The 23,222-nt window shown below is 42.9% G+C and overlaps 1 protein-coding gene across 5 annotated transcripts in view; it reads left to right on the top strand.

Annotated features, from left to right (window-relative positions):
• The window catches only part of MBD5 (methyl-CpG binding domain protein 5), a 46,273-nt gene that overhangs the window by 6,830 nt on the left and 16,221 nt on the right, over window positions 1-23,222 (top strand). For 3 of the 5 annotated variants that reach the window (XM_086465330.1, XM_086465331.1, XM_086465332.1), the window contains 3 exons: window positions 2,497-4,635; window positions 19,528-20,559; window positions 22,263-22,474. In XM_086465330.1, the coding sequence (XP_086321456.1) occupies window positions 2,497-4,635; window positions 19,528-20,559; window positions 22,263-22,474 (3,383 nt within the window). The remainder of the gene's footprint in view (window positions 1-2,496; window positions 4,636-19,527; window positions 20,560-22,262; window positions 22,475-23,222) is intronic. The other 2 variants (XM_009948191.2, XM_086465333.1) reach the window with 1 other exon arrangement.

Raw genomic sequence — 23,222 nt, 5'->3', positions numbered from 1 at the left:
GTGAACGAAAAGGTGTAGCAACAAATCCTGTTAATTGTAAGGTTATTCACCTGGGGACTAGTGAAAAAAAGCTATTACTGTAAATTATTGAGAAAGAAACCCTAGATGTAGTAGCTGATCAAAGATGCCTGAGAGCAGTACCAGATGGCAGTATGGTGCAGATCACTGTGACTCTGAGAGGTACAAGTGCTGTTGTGTGCTCGCCGCTTTCCCGGGCCCCTGCTCTCGCTAGCGGCACTCCGGCTGAGACAGAGCAGAGGCTTTTCTCTTAGGGAACTGGAAAACCCATTTTATGGAAGTCTTCGGACAGGGTTTAGCTCGTTCAGCCTGGCAGAATGGTGGCTGAAAGGAGACACAATTGCTGTCAATAAAGGCATGGGGAGAAGCAGCACCAGAAAGCAAAGCTACTTAAGCTAAAGGACAAAGTTAGCACTGAAAGGAGCAGCTGCAAAACCAGAGCTGCACAGAAACTTAAACTGAAAATCGGGTGCTTTCTAAGGATTACAAGAAAAGGTTCTGAAGTAGTCTTAGAAATCCAAGTGGTTAGGGCAAAGGAGTGAAGGGTGCTTTTAAGACGGAGCTCAGGAAGTTTATGGTTGTATATTCTGGTGCATGCAGCTTCTTGCTAATCTGAGAGGTCTTTTGCACCCCTGTATTGCTGTAGCACAGGCTGGCTAATTGCTAACTGCTCTGTAGCTTGACTTCAAAGTGGGAAATTTTTAAGAGTATAAAAATAAATAATAAATTTCAGATACGTGGACAGTGCTAAGATGTCAGTGCTGTTCATAGTGCTGATGTGGGCTTGCGTTTTCAAATGGCTATGTGTGATTTTAGAGCTGTGTTTAGATTGGTTTTTGCAATGTCATTTATGTTTTTAAAACGAACAGTGCAATTTGCCAAATTACTGTGCGTTTTCCTTAATAATTTTTCTTATTCTTTGAGTGGTACTTAAATGACATTTCTATTTTCAAAATATTAGAAAATGAAGGAGGTAAACCCAGCTAAATATTAAAGACACAAGTCACATTTATGTGGTATTACCTTCTCTGTTGATCAGAATTTTGTGCACTAAGGAACAAAGAAAATTTCCCAATAAATTGCCTTTGTAAATGAAATGTCTTTTCAGTTATGCACACTTACACGTGAGCATTTGCTTAGGTCCAGCATTCAAGGTGAGAATTCTCGTGCATATTTCATTTTGCAGTTCAGTCCTGAGATTTGTCCCCTAAATGAGACTTTGGTTGTATTTTGGGAAAGGTAATATGTTTGTTTCTGTCATGATGTAGCTGGTTGAGCAAATAGGATGAAGGCAGGATTGTCAGTGCCATCTGTCTCCTATGGCCAGGCTGAAGGAAAGAAGGGAATTGGTTTCTTGTGAGCAGAGGTATTTAAGGGCACCTCTGAAGGCGAAATCTTTAGCTTATTATTCAGGTTTGCATATTGAGGGGCTGCATGCCAAGCACTCCAAGCTGAATTACAGATTCCCAGAGCAGCAAAACGAGCAGAAAGTCCGCCAGAGCTGCTTGTGATGGTAGTCTTAAAGTAAAACATTAAATTTTTTAAAAAAAAATTATGTTTTTGAATAAAACTGGTATTAGTGAGCAGAAAAGGAAAGTGGTCTTGTGCTTGTAGGAAGGTCTAGTCTCGAAACTGGGATTTACAGGAATTTTTTCCACTGTAGAGGGGTTCACATGTGTGCATATGCAAATATCCCCAGGGCCTTTATCCTGAAACCAACATAGAAGGTTGAGCCCTTTCAATTTAGCATCTTCACCCCAAACAAAACTTGTTCCAGAAGCTGCAGGTAATGCCTTGATTCAGGAGAGTAACACAGGACAGTTTCCAGGAACAGAGTAACTCAGAGGACTGGAACTCGGTGCCCGGGGACCCAGCGAGTGATGCGGAGCAGCGGGAGAAGCTGCGTCCTGCCATGCGCAGCCGTGGTCTCTCAGGTCGCTGCAATTAAGTGCTTGGCTGAACAGAAATTTGGGCCAAAGTCATGGGGCACGGCTTCCCATTCGTCCGCACCAGGGAGAGCATTTAGGGCACGGAGAAATTAGTCTAAACCGTCGTTGGGCTTTGTTCCTCCTGTACTCAATAGATGGTGCCAGAGGCTCCTTTTCCCTGCGACAGTAACAGTCTGCTCCTCTTCTAGCTGTCGCCAAAGTGGTGATGCTGGAGATTCAGGAGGGGAGGACGCTGGAGATGATGGTTAGAAAGAAAAGACAGAAGGGAAGGAAAAAGATTTAAAGTAGTTTAAATTATAATTATGCATTTTTTTATATGGGATATGGAGTTAAGGTCTGTACAGCTGCACTATGTAGCAGGGTAGCGTGCGCCATCCCAGCAGTGATGGTTTCGGTATTATTTCTGTTGAGGCAAAAGTTTGGCCAAAAGGCTTTCTAGCTTTTATGAATATTTTCACGCACAGTAGTTTTGCACAGAAATGCGTGACGTTGGATTTCAAAACAGTAACTGTTGTGTTTTTAATACCAGGTGCAACTCCTGTAGTTCCTACCCGAGCAGCAACTCCAAGATCGATGAGGAATAAATCACATGAAGGAATTACAAATTCTGTGATGCCAGAATGTAAGACTCCTTTCAAGTTGATGATAGGGGCATCTAATGCCATGGGTAGGCTTTATGTGCAAGAAATGGCTGGAAGCCAGCAACAAGAACTTCATTCTGTCTATCCTAGGCAGAGATTGGGTAGTAATGAACTTGGACAGAAGTCTCCGTATCGTGGCAGTCATGGTGGGATGCCCAGTCCAGCTTCATCAGGATCACAGATATACGGAGATGGCTCAATCTCTCCTAGGACTGACCCACTTGGAAGCCCTGATGTCTTCACAAGGAACAATCCTAATTTTCATGGAGCACCCAACTCTAGTCCTATTCACATGAACAGGACACCTCTGTCTCCACCATCAGTAATGCTACATGGTTCTCCCATACAGTCATCCTGTGCAATGGCTGGAAGGACTAATATACCTCTTTCCCCAACCTTGACCACAAAAAGCCCAGTAATGAAAAAACCCATGTGTAATTTTTCAACTGGTATGGAAATACCACGAGCAATGTTTCACCATAAACCCCCCCAAGGTCCACCCCCACCTCCTCCGCCGCCTTCTTGTGCTCTTCAGAAAAAGCCATTAACATCAGAAAAGGATCCACTTGGCATACTTGACCCTATTCCTAGCAAACCGGTGAATCAGAATCCTGTTATCATTAACCCAACTACTTTCCATTCAAATGTCCACTCTCAGGTACCCGTGATGAATGTAAGCATGCCTCCTGCTGTCGTCCCTTTGCCAAGTAATCTTCCTTTGCCAACTGTTAAACCTGGTCACATGAACCATGGAAGTCATGTTCAAAGAGTTCAGCATTCTGCTTCAACCTCCCTCTCTCCTTCGCCAGTGACGTCCCCAGTCCATATGATGGGATCCGGGATTGGAAGGATAGAGGCTTCTCCCCAAAGATCACGTTCTTCTTCCACGTCATCAGACCATGGAAACTTCCTGCTGCCTCCAGTAGGACCACAGTCATCCTGTAGTGGTATTAAAGTTCCTCCCAGGTCCCCAAGGTCAACAATAGGGTCACCGAGACCATCGATGCCATCTAGCCCTTCCACCAAGCACGATGGACTTAATCAATACAAGGACATCCCTAACGCGTTAATTGCTGGAATGAGTAATGTATTAAATCCTCCAAACAATGCAGTTTTTTCTACTGCATCGGCTGGAAGTGGTTCCTTGAAGAGTCAGCCTGGTTTGCTGGGAATGCCTTTAAATCAGATCTTGAACCAGCACAATGCTGCCTCTTTTCCAGCAAGTAGTTTACTCTCAGCAGCAGCCAAAGCACAGCTAGCAAATCAAAATAAACTTGCTGGTAACAACAATAACAGCAGTAGCAATTCTGGACCTGTTGCCAGCGGTGGCAACAACGAAGGACATAGCACTTTAAATACCATGTTCCCTCCTGCTGCCAACGTGCTTCTACCAACGACCGAAGGGCAAAGTGGGCGAGCAGCGCTGAGAGATAAATTGATGTCTCAGCAAAAAGACCCTCTGAGGAAAAGAAAGCAGCCGACCACCACGGTGTTGAGTTTGCTGAGACAGTCTCAGTTGGACAGTTCCGGCGTTTCCAAAGCTGGATCTGATTTGATAAGAAAGCAAAGTCAAAGCTCCTTTCCCATCAGCTCTATGTCCCAGCTACTTCAGTCCATGAGTTGTCAAAGCTCTCACATGAGCAGCAATAGTACCACCAGTTGTGGGAGCTCAAATACTGCTTTACCTTGCTCTGGTAACCAGATGCATTTTGCAGACACCAGTATGAACTCTGGCAGTCTCCAGAACTCGCTGGCACAGAGTTTACCCTTGCGAGGGGAAGGTGTGCACTGCCAGAACACAAACACTAACTTTGTCCACGGTACTAGCCCGGGCACAACCAACCATCTTGCAGGTTTAATAAATCAGATGCAGGCTAGCGGGAGCTGTGGGATGCTCAGTCAGTCAGGAATGGCTTTAGGAAACTCATTACATCCGAACCCACCTCAGTCGAGAATCCAGGCATCCTCCACTCCAGTGATACCAAACAGCATTGTTAGCAGCTGTAATCAAACAAGTCCTGAAGCAGGTACGTTTCCTTCTAAAAGGATACCCCTATGTTTGCCCGCTTGGAAATATATGGTGACTATTTTTAAATGGGTTCCTTTTACGTATCTACTTTCTCAACTTGAGTTTACCGCTATGAAAAGTCTGCCTGTTTCGTGCTGATACCCAGATATTCCAAAAATAAAACAAGTAAGGAAAACCAGCGCTAGGCTAAAATATATCTCCCTTGTTCTGAGCAACATCATCTCGGCCTCCTTCCTGTGACGACTCTTGCTTCTATTAACTTCCACACACTCTGCATCAATAAAATCCGTGCACTTTTATACATACCCAGAGCTTTTGTCACTTACCCAAATAAATTGGGGTGTTTTTTTGCAGCATGCCCTGCGGCTTCAGCGCTAGGATGCTGTGGCTAACCTGGCGGGGTACGTCCAGGCTGTACGCGTGTTCCTTCCTGCTTGCATTAAAGAGCCGGTGCTATCAGAGATTGGAGCAGATACCAGGAGTACAAAAGTTCACAAAATAACCTTTTTTCAGGGACAACGCGGGGGAATGCAGAGTCTGTGTTTGTCTTTCTCACGATAATTTTACTAAGCTGGTAATTAAATGGTTGAATAAACTGTATGTTGGGTCGGAAGAGCGTAGAGAGAGATTTCCTGGTTTATTCATCAGTGAAGACTTGGAGAGGAAGCAGGTACGCTGCTGTTACTGCTCTGGGCTGTTTAAAGGTGGAAGGGAGACAGCTCGAAAATGTGTGTTTTGGTTAACTCCTGCTGGTGGAACAAAGTATGTGGTTTTGAAAGATGGTACTGCGTTAATTTCTGAAGCAGAAGGAAAACCTTCTATGTGATATTTCGGTCTTTCAGCTTGCTTAACTTTCAGAGTGTGTGTTTGATACAGTCAAAGCTAAACTACATCGGGTCAAACGAAGGTGACTGTAAGTGTGCAAGTGGTCTCTGTCATTAACCCAAGAAAGGATGTGATATGTATTCCTGAGCTTCCTCCAAGAGACCTGTTTACTCTTTAAAATACAGAATGGAATTATATAAAAACTGAATTACTTAAAACCAATTTGCTAATATTATACTGGTCACAGTTTCTGATGACTTTTAAGGGTTTCTCTCCATTCCTGGGGAAAAAAAAAAAAAAGGTTTTTTTTCCTTGGCTGTATTGGTGGTTTGTGTCGCAAGCGAGCAGCTATTAATCTTTGCATGGCTGTTTTGCCTTGTCACGCTGACAAAGAGGAGTATTTCCTGATGTAGTCTATCTCTTCTGAGACTTTGTACTCTCTTCTGAACAGAACAAAGGTCTGGTTTTGCCTTAGGAGCTTGCTTCCCTGTCCCACTAAGCGTACTACGAAATCCCTTCAGCAGGAACTCTTGGGGTTTCCACCTCTTGTTAACGGAGTTCAGTGGGGACCACTGGTCTGTACGGGTTCTTCTGAATTGTCGCTGGGCACACAGCTGAAGCAAGCTGTGGTGTTACTGCAGCATTGGACTACGTTCCCGTGCCCTCCAGAGAACACAAAAGACTGGGTGTTATGTGGGATAAGAGCCTGGGCGCCAGCGGTCGCCGTCGGGAAGCCGAACGGTGGCGATTCACCCCGTGTGGGGTAAGGGCTGGGGAAGGCTCACAGTTAATGGGAGTTTTTCATTACGTGAAAGTTATCGATAAAATGTTGCTTAAAGACCATTAAAGTGGGCTCCTAAGAACGAGAATCCACGTTCATTCCCACGCGGGATCTTCTCGTTCCCGCTCCGTCGCGTTGACCCAGCTTTATGCTATGGCCATGGCCTACTTGGGCCTGGTGGTGGCCGGGACCGCCCGTGATGGCTGCCGGCGGGCTGGCGGCACGGCCTGGCGGCTTGCCTGCCTTAGAGCCTTTCTCGTGCCGCCAGGCCTTGTCTTCAGGCGAGCCGAGTTTCCTCCCGAGAAGAGAAATGCGACAGAACAAATCTGTGCGTGTGCCGAAGCGAGGTTTCGCCGTAAACAGCCAGTTCCGTTCTCATCCGTATAGGAACAGCAATATGTATATAACCCACCTGGGAACTCCTGCTCTGCTGTGGTATTGCTGCGGAATTGTATTTCTAATACCCCGGAGACAGCTGATAGAATTAGAGCAATATAATTATTGGGCCTTAAACTGACGCTTTTTCTTATCTAAATGATAAATGGGAGCTCTGTGTAGGCAAAGACTAGAAAGATTGGGATATGTTCTGTTCCTCACTGCTGAAGGGGTTTGTTTCTTTCATTTTGATGCTGGCAAAATACACACAACCTGCATTTAATTATTTTATTAGTATCCGTGATGGCTAGAAGCCTAGAGACGAGTTTTCTTCTTTAAGATGAAATTTCAGATTCTGTTATCTTTGCCTTATTCCCAAGGGCAAGGCCCTAAACCAGTGCATAAACCTTCATCCAGCCTCCTGCCTGAGGCATCACGTGCGGCTCAGGCATAAGGTTTAAATCTGATCCATAGCCTGTGAAAATCCAGACAGGGGCATTTTGGTGTATTTGCAGGAGAATGGAAGCGTTTTTTCCGTGAAGCAAGCTTGAAATGCTGAGTATTTTGCATTAATAGTAACTTTTACGAATAAAAGTTAGTTTCCAGTCTGCATTCAGTTATGCAGGCAAGACTGGTAAGAGGGATGGCGTGAATTATTCTGCACAGAGCGCTGTTCGTTCTGGTGGATGGAGCTGATGTTTGGTGTCAAACGTGCCGTGTGAACCGTGCTTTCAAGAGCAGTTTAGCTGAGTAAGATGTCTTCAGGAAACTCCCGTGTTCGTATTTGAGCTTGTAGCTTTTTTTTTTTTTTTTTTTTTTGCTTTGTTTTTAAGTATTTTAATTGCTAAATCTGTTTTCTGTTTCTATGCCAGCATTCCAAATAGCTACTAATCAGAAAATAGTTCCTGGGAGAAAAAAATGCTGAGAATCACCACAATTAGATAGCTGGTTATTGCCTAAGCTTTTAATTATATTTTAAGCACATGGACCAAGTTTTATTATTCTAGCTTTTGTTTTCTTCTTCCGCAGATAGTATCTTTAGTTTCCAGGTAATTTTTAGTACGAGTGTGATGGAATTAAAAATGAATAAACACAAAAGTAAAAAATTCTATTTATGCAGTAGAAAGCTTTTGCAGTTTTCTAAGTTTGAGCCCTTGAAAACCAGTTATGCTCAATTAATTTTTATTGACCATTTCAGTCTGTCAGTTCTACAGTATTTGGGTGACAAACACTGTTCGGTAACAGCTGCCTTACAGGATGAGGTCTGTATGGGTTAGTTAGGGCTGTTCTTTTTGAGAACAGCTCATTTTCTGCCAGGAGACTGGGTTCTAGACTCATTTTTTTCCTAGTGAGTGGTGGTAATATTTCTGTTAACCTTTGATGCTGTATTCCTCATTGATCAAGCCCTCAGACTTCTGATACAAGCTGAACGTAGAATCCCGTTTGGCAGCGTTAAGGTTTATTCATTAAGCCACCTTGCCTCTCAGAAGTAGTCTTTGTATTTGTCTGGGTTTTTTTTTTTTATATGGAACTATGTCACTGTGTGCTATATTTTATTATATTGTATTGTTCATTTATTTTTTTTCTTGCTGTTAGCCTGTGCTGTTAGTCCAGAAGTTCACAGCGTAGAAAAACCCGTGTGTGCTTGTTCAACATTCAACGTGGAAATCCTGCTAAGGCTGCAACATGCAGAGATGATGAGATAGACGCAAACAAGTGAAAAATATTTGGGAGTAGAAGCTATATACAGCTGATAAGGGAAATCAAGGGCGTTAATACAATAACCACAGCGAACAGAATTGAAGATGATAAGTTGTCTCAAATATCAGAACGTCAGAAATATGAGAAGCTCTAAGTCTGGCAGTTTAGTAGTCACAAATAAAGGGCAGATTGGGCAAACAAAGGCTATATCCCTTCCATAGGCTCAGAACAGCACTTTTTACTGGTGAAATTTGGCATAGAAAATAGTAAAATATAATTAAATAGGGAAGAGCACACAGGAGCAACACCAAACAGTGAGGAGCTTCTATCCCGCTCAAACAGAATTTGTTTTGACCCAGCCGAGCACAGTGCAATGTAGTTGGGAATGGAGCGTTGCCTTGGAAAGCAGTGGTTCAGAGAAGGGGTTTAGGAGGCTTTGATTTAATTGACAGTCAGTGCAGATTGTCAGACCAGTGATGCTGAGGGGGGAAAAAAAAAAGTAAAAAGAGCTGGGTGAATCCTTGGAAACATGAGAACGGGAATTCGCAGTGGAGCTGAGGATGCTCCTGGCTCTGTGAGTACTTGAGAGCACCCGATTTAGGACGTGGCGTTAGTGGTCGCTCCTCGTGAAAGGTACAGAAATCCTAGAGATTTCAAAGGAGGGCCCCCAAACGGAGAGGGGTGGTTGTCGATCAGACCTGGGGTGTGAGCCTAGAGGCAATGCCTGTTCCCTGTCTTACAGGAGATCCTGAAGTCAGGCTCAGCTCCCACACCGCGAGCTTGTCAGCAGACCAGATGCCAGGGAGTCGAGCTGGGTGCGAGGTATTCCAGCGCTTGGGAATTCCCTGGAATCTGCTCTTTCAAAGAAGTAGCCAAGGAATGGTGTCTCTTCCTACAAGTAGTTATTCTTGGGCTCTGTCTGAAGAGGTGGGGGGCTGAATTATTTTTACACTGTTGGCAGACATTCGCTGACAACTTCCAGTGGCCGAGAGCTGGTAGACTCCGCGTCGAAGAAACAAGTGGTTTCCTTCCTGTGAGAATACTAAATAGTCTAGCAGGGGACATGTTGAGTGGATGAACAGAAAGAGCGTTAGAGAAATTTCGCAACCCAAGCGTGGGTAGGATCGTGCTGAATGATGGTGGTGGTCGCTTCTGACCTTCGCATCTGCTCAGCTCCCCTCGTGCTGCCCTCCCGTACTGACCTTGGGGGCACGGAGAACGGCGCTGCTGTCACGCTCCCTGCTGAGAATATTTATACCTCTGGGTTAAACATTGTAATGGAACCTCATTATCAGGATTTCACCCCAAAGGACTCGTGAAAGCTTTTTTTCTGCCGAACTGATGGCTGGCTTGAGCTAGGCAACGTGGAGCAGTCAGGGATTGTCTTCTTGCAGAATCAGAAGCTACTTCGTTGCTGATCGGGTGACAGCTCAGAGAAAAATTATTTTCATATCAGACCGGCCTTTGGGTTTTTTTTTACTTCTTCAGCAGCACGGAGGGGGACAGGTCCCAGTTCTCTGGCATCTGTAAAGCTTTGTTTCCTCTTGCTTCCTGCCTGTAGCACGAAGCTGTGTCTCCTGAGGAGGGAATTGCTTTAGCCTAACGAAAGGATTTGTCCTTAGTCTAGGTGAAAAATACTGATGAAAAGTATTGCTTCAGCTTTTAATTTGTGAACCTCTTTTTCTTTGTAGTCTGGGGGAAGTATTCTCCCATAACTTCTGGGAGAGCTGTGAATGTAAACACTTTAGATGGAAAGGAACGATGCTACAGTCGCGTCCGTGTTTTGATGATGGGAGGAACCTAAAGCATGAAGTGTTACGTGAATAAAAGGTTAAATGTACCGTTGGATGTAGTGGTAGTTATCAGCCTAATGTAGGCCTTTGCTTCTCTGAAGATGGTCTTTCCTATGCGTCAAAGAAGATGCAGTGTTTTAGATTATATGTCACATGAAACACGTACAAAGTGGCATATTCTAGTATGTGAGTCTCTGGTTTTGTTCCCCAAAATTACTTTTATATATCGTAGAATTACAAAATCAGTAGAACTTTTTGACTTTCAATTCAGAAGAGTATATGGCTGGCATCCTTTATGGGGCTTGTTGTGTCTGAGGAAAGTTCCTTATTAAACTGAAATCACCCCTAGAGAGGATACCAACCAGCTACTCCTCTAATTATAAAGCCAGTTGAAATGTTGTATTGATTTGGGGGTTTGGCTTTTCTCCGGTGGGTTTGGGCTGTGATAATAAGGAATCGCTGTTATTTGAATCTGGAGCTACTTTCTACCTTGTTTTCCCGCGTTATTATTTTCAGGAGAAAAAAAAAAAAAGTGATTATTTTTCTAATCAAATGAGAACTGTAAAGAATGGGGGAAATGTTCTCTAAAGAGAATAGGGTTTCCAGATATGAGACATGTATGATAGGTCAGGTCTGCTCCTTACCCTGCCATTGAAATGAATATTCCCATTTGTTTGCTCTTTTTAACTCTTGATAGAAGATTTATGCACAAAACCACTCTCATTCTCTGAACATAAAGGAATTACTGACTTAGGAGGCATCAGCAATGGTGTTAGGTAAAACTTAATTGGTAACATGATAGACTTCTGTACAGTCGGTGTGAGCGTACTTGCTACTGAGAGGTTTACAAGAGAGGAAGAATTTGGAAGTGGAATGGATTTTTCTTTTCAAAATTACCTCTATTTGCGAATGTTTATTGTTAGCAAGTGCTAGCAAATTGGAAAAACGTAGGAATCGGCTCAATCCTTACTTAATTAACTCGGTTGTTTAGTAGAGGGAGCTGAAGTGAGTAAGCTGCTAATTTTAATAGAGGTGGAAAAAGGAAATGGAGTAATAATTTATTTATAGCTGTATCAGGCATGTTATGCTGGTCGAGTTTTGGTGAGTGGAGATCAGAACGGGTGATGCTAACTGAGCGCCGCCTTGTTGAGGGCTGCGATGGGATCACGTACCCCTTCTCCCCCCGTCCTGCGGCACGTGCTCCAAGTGTGAGGCTCTTCCATGAAAGGTGTGCCGTTACGTAGACCTCGGCATTGCTGCTGCATCCCTCGTCCTCCTCTTTGAACTCGATACTGATGTTAGCTGTGCTCCAAAATCTCCGTACCCAGTTTGGGACTTGTAGTGGTGTTACCTCTGAGATCAATACCGAGATTCAAAGTTCGGCTGTGCTGAGCTCCGCTTATCGAGCACGTTGCTTGCTTAGACAGCTTGGAGTTTTCTTGTGTTGTTTTGTTTCTTGTAACTTGAATTTGCTGGTAAGTCAGTCTTCTAGTTAACCAGACTCTTACCTGGTTACTCTTAGAGCTGCCAGACGTTTTTCTGGGAATTGATATCAATAAAAGTTAGAAGATTTGTAAAAAATAATAATAAAATCATGCAGAAAGCTGAGTCTTATTTTATTAAAGCTATGGCTGTGAGGAAACACCAGCTCAATTATGTGAGATTTCCCATGCGTACTTAGCTCTCCACATCTTCTGAAAATATTCTTAAGCAGAACCAGTAGGCAACTCCAAAACTTCCTAGAGGGTGGAGTGGGAGCTGTTGAAAGAAATAATGCTCTTTATTGAATTTTTAGTTTCTCAAATTTGCACTGAAATGTTTTACCTCATCTGCAATGCATCTCCCGCAGCTGTGAATGGGGGAGTGCTACAGGACGAGATCAGACTAAGTGCCAACGCCGAGAAAATGCTGAAAGACTCTTCCTTCATTTGTATGCAGTTGTCTTGACAGATTTTTACTAGAAGACTGCTGCTGCTTTCTGTTAACAGCTAAGCACGTAAGAGTAGTTTTCCCAAAGTCATTTCAAAAACAGCAGCGATGGTGAAATGCAGAAGTCAGAAGAGACAGGGGCAAGGAGAAGAGTCAAGACCAAAATTCAGTCAGTTTTTTTTTTTTTTAAAAAAAAAAAAGGCATTTCTGTTCTCCTAGAAAACTGCTTTGGGCTTTTTGCCCTTCCCTCAGAACTCTGACAGACCCATTCTTGGCGAAGTCACTTTTCAGAAGATGCAGAGACTGCCCTGATTTTCTTCCTTAAAATAATCTCTTAAAGCAAGACTTTGAAAACCGCTGTTAAGAGCGGGGCCAGCATTACAGCTGTTTTGTTGTAAGTACAAAACCAAACCAGGATCACGCAACAGCGTGCCGTGGGCAGTCACAGTGATGCGCTCCGCGGCCACGGTGAGGAGCGTGGTATTATGGATAGGCCCTTAAATCTGGTTCACAGAGGAGCCCATTCTGTGCGGACGGAGTGCTGTATAGGAGGGGAGTCCACGTTTTTAACTGGTTCTGCTGGGCTGAGAAGGGTGTTTTATTTATTGGTTCGTGGTTCACGATTTGCTGTTGTCTCAAGGGAGTGCGTGATCTCGATAAGGGGGACAACTGACGGTAGTTTGTGGGTGACTGCTGAGTTATGGTTTGTTAGGGATTGAATGTGCTGTAGTAAATGTGATACCAGATAAATATCTTCAATGTTTTCCATTCCAAAAAGAAAATGGAAAATATAATTATAAAAACGTATAGCTCTTGGTTCTAGGTTTATAGGTAAGGGGTGGAATATGTAGCTAAAGCGAGAACATGTTGTCTCAAATTTTTAAGGAATATGAGGTCGTATCGTTTCCATCCGCGATGATACTTCTGTGGAAGTTAAGCCTCTTAAAATCGCTTATTTAACAATATTGCCTCTGATGCAAACGATGTGTTCATATCTCTTAAGTCAATATTACTTCTTATTTCATATTAGTGTTGCAGGAGCTTCTGGAGGCCTCGAGCATGGGCTGGTGACCCTGCACGGTAGACGTTGCACAAACCACTTGAGATAGAGCAGTAATCACAGTGCCTAAGTGGTCTTTTGTACTTTCACACCAGGGTAAGGCGTGCAGGGAAACTTCCCTCTCTCCACTCTCTCTGGATCTTTTTGAAAGAATTGTGCAGATTTATTCTGCAAGAGCTACTGAGCTGTCCCCTAGGAGAGGATGGAAGCGGTGGAGGGTTTAGCAAGAAGCTCGTTACATGACCAAGGAGTTAAACGTGAGTTTTTGACAAGGGCTTCAAAAACTTGAAGTGTTCTGAATTAAAAAAGCAATAAAGAAAATATCAAATATAAAATAAAGCTCGCTGCATTTTTCTTGAATATGCAGAAAAGCAAGAATTGACAAAGTGATATCTGTAACATTTGTTCTCAACTCTTAAAATGTTTTAGGTGTTAGTGGCTAATGAGCAAGTTCTGCGCTTGTAGTTTCCCGAGTACTTAATACACCTGTTTTATCAGTTATTTTTATTCTGCAGATTCCCGCAGTGTACTGTACTGTTGAGGCTGTTGATTCACAGAATGGTGATACTGAAATATTAGAATACATAACAGATAGTTTGTCTTACAGAGAGATGCGTTGTCAAATATTACTTGCATTATCTTCTCTAACTGATATACTTTAATGCAGGTCTTCAGGAAAATACATATATAGTTAATGTTCTTGGATTTGGTAGAAATAACTTTTCAGCATCTGTGAAGACTGCAGTAGTTGTTTGCTTTCGGTTGGAATTGTCTGGTTTATAAGGAAGCTGAGCATTACTCACATGGGTGAAGTCGGTACTGTTCCTACATATTTTTTACGCAGACACAGTTCTTCTTCCCCTGCAGAAATGATGTATGTTTTTTGACTCTCCTTTAGTTTGAAAGCAATAACTCAGACCCCAACTTCTCTTTCCGAGCACAGCCATTGAAGCTTGCTGTACAAGTCTTCATGCTGTTCAAATCTTAATGTTGTTTGAAAGCCAGGACTCAAAATCAGATTGACTTTGACTGTATCCTGCCACCCCAACAGCATATGTGTACGTATGTGTTCCTGTCTTTTCATGGTAGGACAATGCTGAGATATTGATGATAAATACCTTCTACTCTAATTTCTTTATTTTAAGTGAGCAGGAAGAGTGGATCTTCCGGAACTCAAACTGATTTCATAATACCCATTACTTCATTGCATCTGCTTAAGAATACCTGTCAAGCATTACTTTAAAAAAAATAAAAGAACACAGATAAGATTCACACAGGAAGATAAACCTGTTTTCAAAAGAAAAGAAAATAAAAATGCTTGTAAATAAAATACTGTAGCCCACAAAGTCATAATTTAAAGAATGTCTATCCTATTTAATTTCCGTTTACTTACTCCAAAAACATTTATTTGACCCTCTAAGTGAACAATAGATCTGCTTTTTCATCATTCTGGATATTTCTTCTCGCTGCATGACAAAGACTGTTCCCTTTTCTCCACAACTGGCAAAAGAACTTCTGGCAGACGTCTCTTGTCTGCAGGAGCTGGAAGCTGGCGCTTGTCTTAGGCTTTTATGGCTTTTAGTCTTTTTTTTCGTTCTAGTTTTACTGTTAAGAGCTTCTCATAGGTAAGGCCTGTTGTTTACTGAGCTAACATGTACGATGCCTTGGGTTTCTGGGATTCGAAATACCAGGGATTTAGGAAACTTGGAATCAAACTTGTGATTTCCTTTTAGCTTTGTGATTTCCTTTTAGCTTTCAATTCCCACTCGCATTTCTCATCAAAAGCCTCCGAGCTGTCACCTGGGAGCCTGGATACAGCGATAACGAGCCGTTTCATACCGGAGTTTTGGGCGAGCTAGCGCACTGTCAAAACTCACTGATGCTGGGCTGCCTCTTCCTTCCTTCTGGCCATCATCCTTCTCCAGGCCTGAAGGAGACACAAGCGGTCAGAGCTGCAGTCCTGTTTTCCTCACAGCGCTGCTGGCCAAGGCAGCTTGTTTGCCTAGGGATCTGTTTTCAGCCGACATCCACCATCTGCTTTCCACCGCATCCTGCCCTCTTTGAAAATCCTAATAAATACAATGTACGAGCCAAGATACCGCTGGAAATTAAAGACAGACCTCAAAGGACATCCAGAGACAGTTGCAGATCGCCGCTGCTACGCTTTGGTGCTGCTGCCTCGTTTGGAAGGACAGCCCTTTTATTAAAACTTTTCTCTCGTGCTCGTGGTGTAGCTGCCACCGTTGCTTTGGTGAGGCCTGGTACTTTTTCCCGTGCCGTTCCAGAGAACTCTTCGCATCTTCACGCTGCCGATGCTGGGCGCCGCTGTCACCTCAGGCGTCAAAAAGACAGGACTGCTCACGTTTGTGAAGATTTCGGTTTGAACCCGGGGAAGGGCGGTGCAGAGGGCTCTCCGAGGGCTCCTGTGGTCCTCCCAGAGGAAGGTGGCCTTCGGCACCTTGTTGATGCGGCGCCATCGATCGCCGTTCTGGAAGTTATACATGTTTTAGGAAGGGGAAGATAATAATTCAGGTGTTGTCTTTTGGATTGGGGCCAAACGTTCAGAAGAAGTCTAGCAGCACTGTATGTTAAAGAGAAGGGGTGTGCATGCATTTCTTCATCTGGAATGTTGACTTGTTGGAGATGGTATTTGGGAAGCGATCCAGAAATCGTATTGTGGCAATTCAGTCTGTTGCTGGAGATAGATTTGTCCCAGAATGTGACTGTAAATGTTGTATTAGCTACTACCCAGCTCAGGACTTTTCTACACCAATTCCCGCTGTGGCTTTCTGGACGGCAGGTTCAGCAGAAGCTGAGGGGGATATTTGCCCGTTTTGTTTCCTTGCTGAAGTCTGGCTGCTCGTCGCCTCTTCCACTCCCAAACTTCTCAAGTCTGGATTGAAATACGGACACATTTTCTTCCTCCTACTCAGAATCCATCGAGATGTTTGGAGTTTTTTTCCCCCAGTAGCAATTAATTAATTGCCTAATTAATCTGGAGAAAGGGCAAGTGTTGGATGCACTCTAGTCCTCTCCAGTTAGATCTCCAGAAGCGGTGTTTGATGCGGGTTAGAAGAAAGAGCAGTGTTTGACAAAAACCTAGCAACAATTTTACAAGTTTGAGATTTACTTCACACCAAATACTCTTCCATGTGGCCATTTACCTGATTGGAATGGAAGATAGGATCGTAAAGAAATGAAGTCCACTGGAAAATACCAAAATTAGGTTTTAGATTCATGAGAGCTCTACATATAGAATAGTTTCCTCATGCCTGAATTAAAAATCTGTCTGTGTGCTGCTTAACACGTTGGATATGATTTCTGCTAGTGAGGGAAGCCTTTCTTAGCTACCGAGGAAAAAGCCTGCGTATCCTATTGTGGGAGTGACGAGGTTCCAAAAAAACATAAAAAATAAATACTGCCTGAAACGAACTCATGCCTTCGAAAGCCCAGTACATCGGACTGTTCCTGCAGGTCAGGCTGCGCTGATGGTAGCCTGGTTTTACCTAGCTGGCACTACGATTTTATGTGGAAGGTGGTTTACGAGTGGGAGGAATAGCCTTCTGAAGATGTTCGGGTATTATCTGGCCATCTTAAACTAGATTACAACTGGAGAGACCCCCGTTAAGTACGCCTCAAAGTGCTGTGACAGTCTTGGTTCAGTGAGCAGTTTTTCAACACTATTTAAGAGGCCCTGCGTATTTTTAAGTACAGTCGGCGTCCGTCTCGTGTCGTTTGAGTGGTACAGCTGTTAAACCCGGGTGGTAATGGTATTTCTTCAGTTTGTGGTTTGGTCTTTGGGACTTCTTCTGTGTAAATCCTTGGAGTGTCAGTTCTGGATACTGATTTAAACAAAACAAAAGCAAAAAAAAATGGAAAATTTCCTTTTTTGTGAGCAAACACATACCTGGGAGTTTATAAAGAGTATCGCTGTGGGCTCTGTGACATACTGATCCATTACAAGCCTGGCGTGAGAGTTTGAAACTGTCATAAATGGGTGTGTTTCCTTTTCTCTGGTGGAACAACAAGAATTTGCTTTTAGCCACAAAGTTTGTAAAGGCTTTTCTATTACGTTTCTAAAAACGCGGTTAAAAATATTTCAGAGATTAGTAACAAAAGGAAGATGTGCAGTTACAGTTTAGTTTAGGTTGTCTGGGATTTGTGTGGTTGAATTTGAGTAGCCAGAGTTTACAGCTGTGTGTTAAAAATAAACAGTAAGTTGAATTCCGTTCTACGTGATGCCGCTCATTTGGATGGACTGTGTTTTCCTGTTGGCTTCTTTGCAAAACCAGCAAAATACTGAAAGGAAAAAAGGTGCACACACATGAAAAAATCTTCGCCACGTCATCTCAGTAGGTCACATACGCCCTGACGTGTAAACACATGCTTGAGCGAGTCTTTTTTCTGTTAACGTTCCATTTTGGAGGCATTGCCAGAGGTGGCCGCTCTCCAGAATCAGGTAGCCGGTGGTCGGACCGACACCTCGGCAGAAAACGAGCTTCCTTGCCGTAGCTGTGGCTTTCATTCATCTCTACCAATAGTTTGCTGTTCCTGGCTTCATCTGAGCGTTGAGTAATTTCTGAGCAACTTGTGTGATGAGCAGCTTTTCATGGCCTTTTGTTGGGAAGGGGTCTGTCATTTGGAGGTCTGTATTTCGGAGCTAGAAAGCCAGGCAGGGCGTGGGTGCCAGTTTCTCAGTAGGTATGAGGCGTTTGCCAGGCCTGGGGGTCTCAGGCTATGGAGCATTTGCTATTCCTGCCTAATCTGAAATGTTAAACACAGAACCGTAAGGGGAAATCCAACGGGACATATGTTCTCGGAGCATGATTGGGGTTTTGTTCCTCAAGTGCCTGTCTGTTTTTTTGTTCCAAACTGCTGCCTAGATAAATGTGCTTGTCATGAAACTGCTTTTATTGCTTTGTTAACGTGTTTCTCATCACAGCAGAATGGGGTGTCCTCTGCTTCGTGATGACAATTCGTTCGTACTTCATCTTTTGTTAATTTATTATTTAATTTCTGTACTGAAATGTGATCATGGTACCTGGGAGAGAGGGTGTGATCTTTCTTCTCATGAATTCAGTGCAGCGCCTCGTGTGCTGTCTTAGTTTTGTGCCTTTTTGAGTTGTCACGACATTACAGTGCTTGAAAAATGGTGTTTTAAGTTACAGATTATGTAAAGCTTTAATTCTGTTCTTGCCAGTTAACGGCATAGGTGCACATCCCTTTTCAAATGGTATTTTGTTTAGAAAAGTTATAATTGATACTTTCTGATAATCATAGAATCGTATGGATCATAATTGATACCTTCTGATCTCTATATATGAGCTATATTTGCAGGGCAGTTGAGAATGGAACATTATTGCATCAAAACCGTAGTTAAATACATTTATAATTATACAGTATTATATGTGTGCAGTATATAATTTTAATGCTCGAATGTTCTTCAGTGAATTGCAGTGAATAAAGTAGAAAGGCATAGTTCAAGGCAATTTCACTTGCTGTAATTCTCCTAGTCTCCTCTCATGTTTTTTGTGTATGACCACTGTCAATTCAAGACTCTCCCTTAAGTGAGAGACAATGAATAATTCATTTTATACTTCAGCTTTGGTAAAGAGGAATAGATAACCAGATAAACTTGGTTATTCTCTCACTCTTTCTGTGTAAAACCCTCACAGTAAAGCTACCCTGTTAGTCTTTCTTTTCATGCTGAGTGATGGATATGACTAGACCACCCCAATTTATATTTTTTTCTTTATCACTTGTTGGGGGGTTTTGAATGCAAACCTCCCTTGACCATGAGGTGTTTTGCTCGTTAGATTTTTGTCGTAGGCGTCATTGTGGCATGTAGTCGTCATCATTGTATTTTTTCTTCGGGAGTCCAAAATAATACTTTAAATAATCATTCCTCAAAGCCCCTTTAATGGAGTAGAGCTGAAAGTAGAAGGGCATAAGGTTCACGTCTACGTTTAGATCGTGTACTCAATCTTTCACCCGCCTGCACACGCAGCTCTTTCACTCTTGCACCTCATTCATGTCTCCCATCGATGCTTCTTCCTAGTAGTTAGTTTCATCCTGGCCCACGACTAACTGCATCAAGTTATGGTTGCTTTTAGGTTTATGCTAATCTGAATATGTAAGGAATGAAAGCGTGTTACATCCCCACTCAAAGAAATTTAAGGGAAATAAATACGAGTGTGTAGTTAAATACTTTCTGCTGAGCTGTAGCACAGCACATAGTATCTGAAGTGGCTGGTGGCAGATACATTCATGTTTTAAAAATACTCCAGTCTGGATGCTCAAACATTTCCTTTCCTGTGCATGAGTATCCAACATTACTGGTTTGGATTAACCTAAGTTACTTTATAACTGATGATTGTCTCCCCGCAGGCAGTATCCTGTTAGTAATTTTGTTCTTTCATGTTGCAGGGGGTTCAGGACCGTCATCGTCAATAGCCATAGCTGGCACCAGCCAACCTGCCATCACAAAGACAACATCTGTGCTTCAAGATGGTGTTATAGTCACTACTGCAGCTGGAAACCCACTTCAGAACCAGCTGCCCATCGGGAGCGACTTCCCTTTTCCCGGCCACGAACACTCGCTTCATTTTCCGCAGAACAACTCTTCAAACAACAATCTTCCACATTCTTTGAATCAAAACCTCCTCAATTCTCTACCTATCTCTTTGCCAGTGAATCAGCAACATCTCCTAAACCAGAATCTATTAAATATACTCCAGCCTTCGGCAGGAGAAGGCAAGTCTGAGGTCAACCTCAACCCTTTAGGTTTTCTCAACCCGAATGTAAATGCTGCTTTAGCTTTTCTCTCCAGTGACGTGGATGGGCAGGTATTACAACCTGTTCATTTTCAGCTTCTAGCGACCCTCCTTCAGAACCAAGCCCAAGCAGCTGCCATGCTTCCCCTACCATCTTTCAATCTGACCATCTCAGATTTGTTGCAACAGCAAAATAACCCTTTACCCTCAGTAACACAGATGACAGCCCCGCCTGACCATTTGCCAAGCAATCAGGCAGAAAGCAACAGGGTGGAGACCCTTTTAACCAACCCCCTGGGCAACCCTATACCAAGCTTTTCGGGCACTGACACTACTACTTCTAACCCCCTGCTCCTCCCAGCTGTCTCTGGGGCCTCAGCATTAATGGCCTTGAATCCCCAGCTGGTGGGAGGTGTCCTGAACTCCGCGTCGGGCAACACCGCTAATCATCCAGAGGTTTCCATAGCCACCTCCTCCCAAGCCACCACTACCACAACCACTACATCATCAGCAGTGGCAGCACTGTCTGTCTCAACCCTGGGTGGTGGGACAGCAGTGGTGTCAATGGCAGAAACATTGCTGAACATATCTAATAATGCTGGGAATGCATCTGGTCCAGCTAAACTCAACAATAACTCTGTGGTGCCACAGCTACTTAACCCTCTACTGGGGACAGGTCTGCTTGGTAAGTTCAATTTCTTCACAGATATAAAAGGAAAAAAAAAAAAAAAAAAGAAAAAAAAGGAAGAGGGTTGGGGAGGGGGAATTTCGGATTCTAGTTTCTATTTTTAAAGATTCCACTCTATCATACTTTATTTTTTTTTTTTTTTGGTAAGGCTTTTGTATGTTACAGCTTGTTTATTTCTATTGAGAAAAACGTAACTGTTATTGTAAGAAATTTAAAACACATTCTCATTTAATTCAGTAACGTTTAATACTGGTTTTGGAAGTTCCTTTACATTCCATCCTTAATTCTGATGCCACCTAGACCTACTATATACACCTTAAAATTCTGTAAGCAATTGGACTTGTTTCAGTTTTCAAGTAGTAAAAGCACAGGTGCATCTCTGGGATGCAGCGTTGCGTTTCAAGTGCGTGTGGCATCACAGGGTTAGTACGAGTAGCTGTGCAGTAGGTGAAGAATGGCCAAGTGCATTTTTCCAACTGAATCCAAAGTGCCAAAACCATAAACCCGCTCCCCGTAAAGTAATCCGTAAAGCACTCGATGTAGGGCCGTGCACAAGTTCAAAGAGGGAGGTTGCCCTTCGAGCCCGTGATTGTGTATTTATATTTTCTCATTTCTCTGATTTTTTTTTTTTTTTTTTTTTGCTTTAGCTCCTAGTTTAGAAACCCAGGGTATCTCACTTGACAAACACCTACGTCCCGAAAGAAGTGATTAAAAAGCCCTTAAATGCAAATTTTTTTCTCCTGTGCCTTTTGATAATTTTTACCATGAATCTGGGATGCAGTCAGTACTCCTCTGCTGTTTGGACTACGTAATCTAATAAATAGACTAGTAGGAGGAATTAAAGAGTGGCAAAGAGCTGATAAGTATTTAACCTACTACTTCATGCTTACCTACTAAAGGGCTATCGTGAACTCAACGCTGCTTTACATTTTCGATGTAAAATACGACTAACCAATGATTCTGCAAATGGAAATTTTAAGAAAAACATCAGCTTTTAATTAAAAAAAGCAAACTAATGAAAAAAAAACCCTAGGAAATGGATATATTTTTAAGCTTTCTTATTCCATAAAGTCAGGTTTAACAGCGTATTTAACTAGAACTAGAATTTTCCTGTAAAGTGAGATTTTCATATAATACAGAACATTAATACAATTGTTTCTCTAGAATATTAAAAAAAAAAATTGTTTGGAGTGTTGGCTGACATGTCAGTGAGCCAAAAAGCCTTTGCTCATTTGCAGTTAGCTCACGTTATTTTGTCATAGTTAATGAAAAACTAGTTTTGTTGGGGTTTTTAAATCGTTTTCTCTTCCCCTCTCTCTCCCCTCCTCCCCCCCTCACCACCCCAGTACTGTTTGGAGCAGTCGCTCTTTGGAAACTAAGAGTAAGATGCCAGGACGCCGAATATCATAGGAGCTCATTCTGCTCTAGCTGGCTGTGCGCCGTTCCAAAGGCGGCGACAGCCGTGTCAGAAACCTTTAGAAAGAGCCCAGGTAGATGGGACGTGCAGAAGAAGCAATACTGACGAAACAAAGGACTGAAGAGTAGGAGACACATGCCTTGAGGACCATTCCTCAATGACTGAAGGGGAAAAGTGTTGTTTCACAGATTGGCTTAGCAGTCAGTTAAAATTTGAGTCAAGGAAATTCCTCCCGAGTGTTGAAAACCGTGCTGACTTCTGTTTCCCTGTGTTTGAATTACAGGTGACATGTCATCTATAAACACTACTTTGAATAACCATCAGCTGAGTCATCTCCAGTCGCTATTAAACAACAATCAGATGTTTCCTTCAAATCAGCAGCAACAGCACCTTCTCCAGGGCTATCAGAGCATGCAGGGCTTTCAAGGCCAGCCCCCAATTCCTGGCCCGGCTAACAACCCAAACCCCATGGCATGTCTGTTCCAAAACTTCCAGGTAGAAAGCAAAATGAAATCAATGTTCAAACGAATGTGCAGCTGTTAGTAGGTGAAATTATATCCTCCATAGTTGGAATTTGGTGGGGGGTTTTTTGCTGAGTGATTAAGACACATGGTATATACAACTGCCTGCCTCTTTCAGTGGTCTTGGGTTTTGCAAATCAGTAACATTTGTTACTGACATTTTATACCTTCTTCCTTAGAAATGGGGCATAGTTTCTTTGGGAAGAGTTATGCTGCGTGTATTGGGGAAAAAAATAGGCTATGACAATTACTGTACTTTTTAGCAAAACTATTTTCCATTCCACAGAAACAATCATAAATTCCTGCTTAGACCACTCTAGCAGTTCAGTGCTGAGAAACAGATATTGATAGCACTTTACAGTCATTAGAAACTCAATAAATTATGGTAGGTGACTGTGTGTACCAGTCCTATTCCCACTGAAATTGAGTGGAAGAGCTGGCTGCGATGTGGGTTGCATAGAGCGAAGGAAACAAGCATTAGAGTGAATATACAATGACAGACGGTGTGAAAATGATGCCTCCCTGCTCCCCGCCTAAATAGGCACTTCTTCATGCTGCAAGTTGTTGAACTAATGTACTGACAGGAGGCCTAGCAACCAACGTGGGTAATAAAGCCAGAGTTAAAATAACGTGTTTATTATTATTCAGTATTACTGTGGCTGCTGCAGAACTCAGGACAGGAAGACAGCAGCGTGCAGGTAGTGCCAGAAAGTGCTTTTACC

This window comes from Leptosomus discolor, chromosome 5 (genome assembly GCF_034619465.1).
Source record: "Leptosomus discolor isolate bLepDis1 chromosome 5, bLepDis1.hap2, whole genome shotgun sequence".
NCBI lineage: Eukaryota > Metazoa > Chordata > Aves > Leptosomiformes > Leptosomidae > Leptosomus > Leptosomus discolor.
The sequence above is the reverse complement of the archived record's forward strand: the minus strand, read 5'-3'. Positions and strand labels throughout refer to the sequence as shown.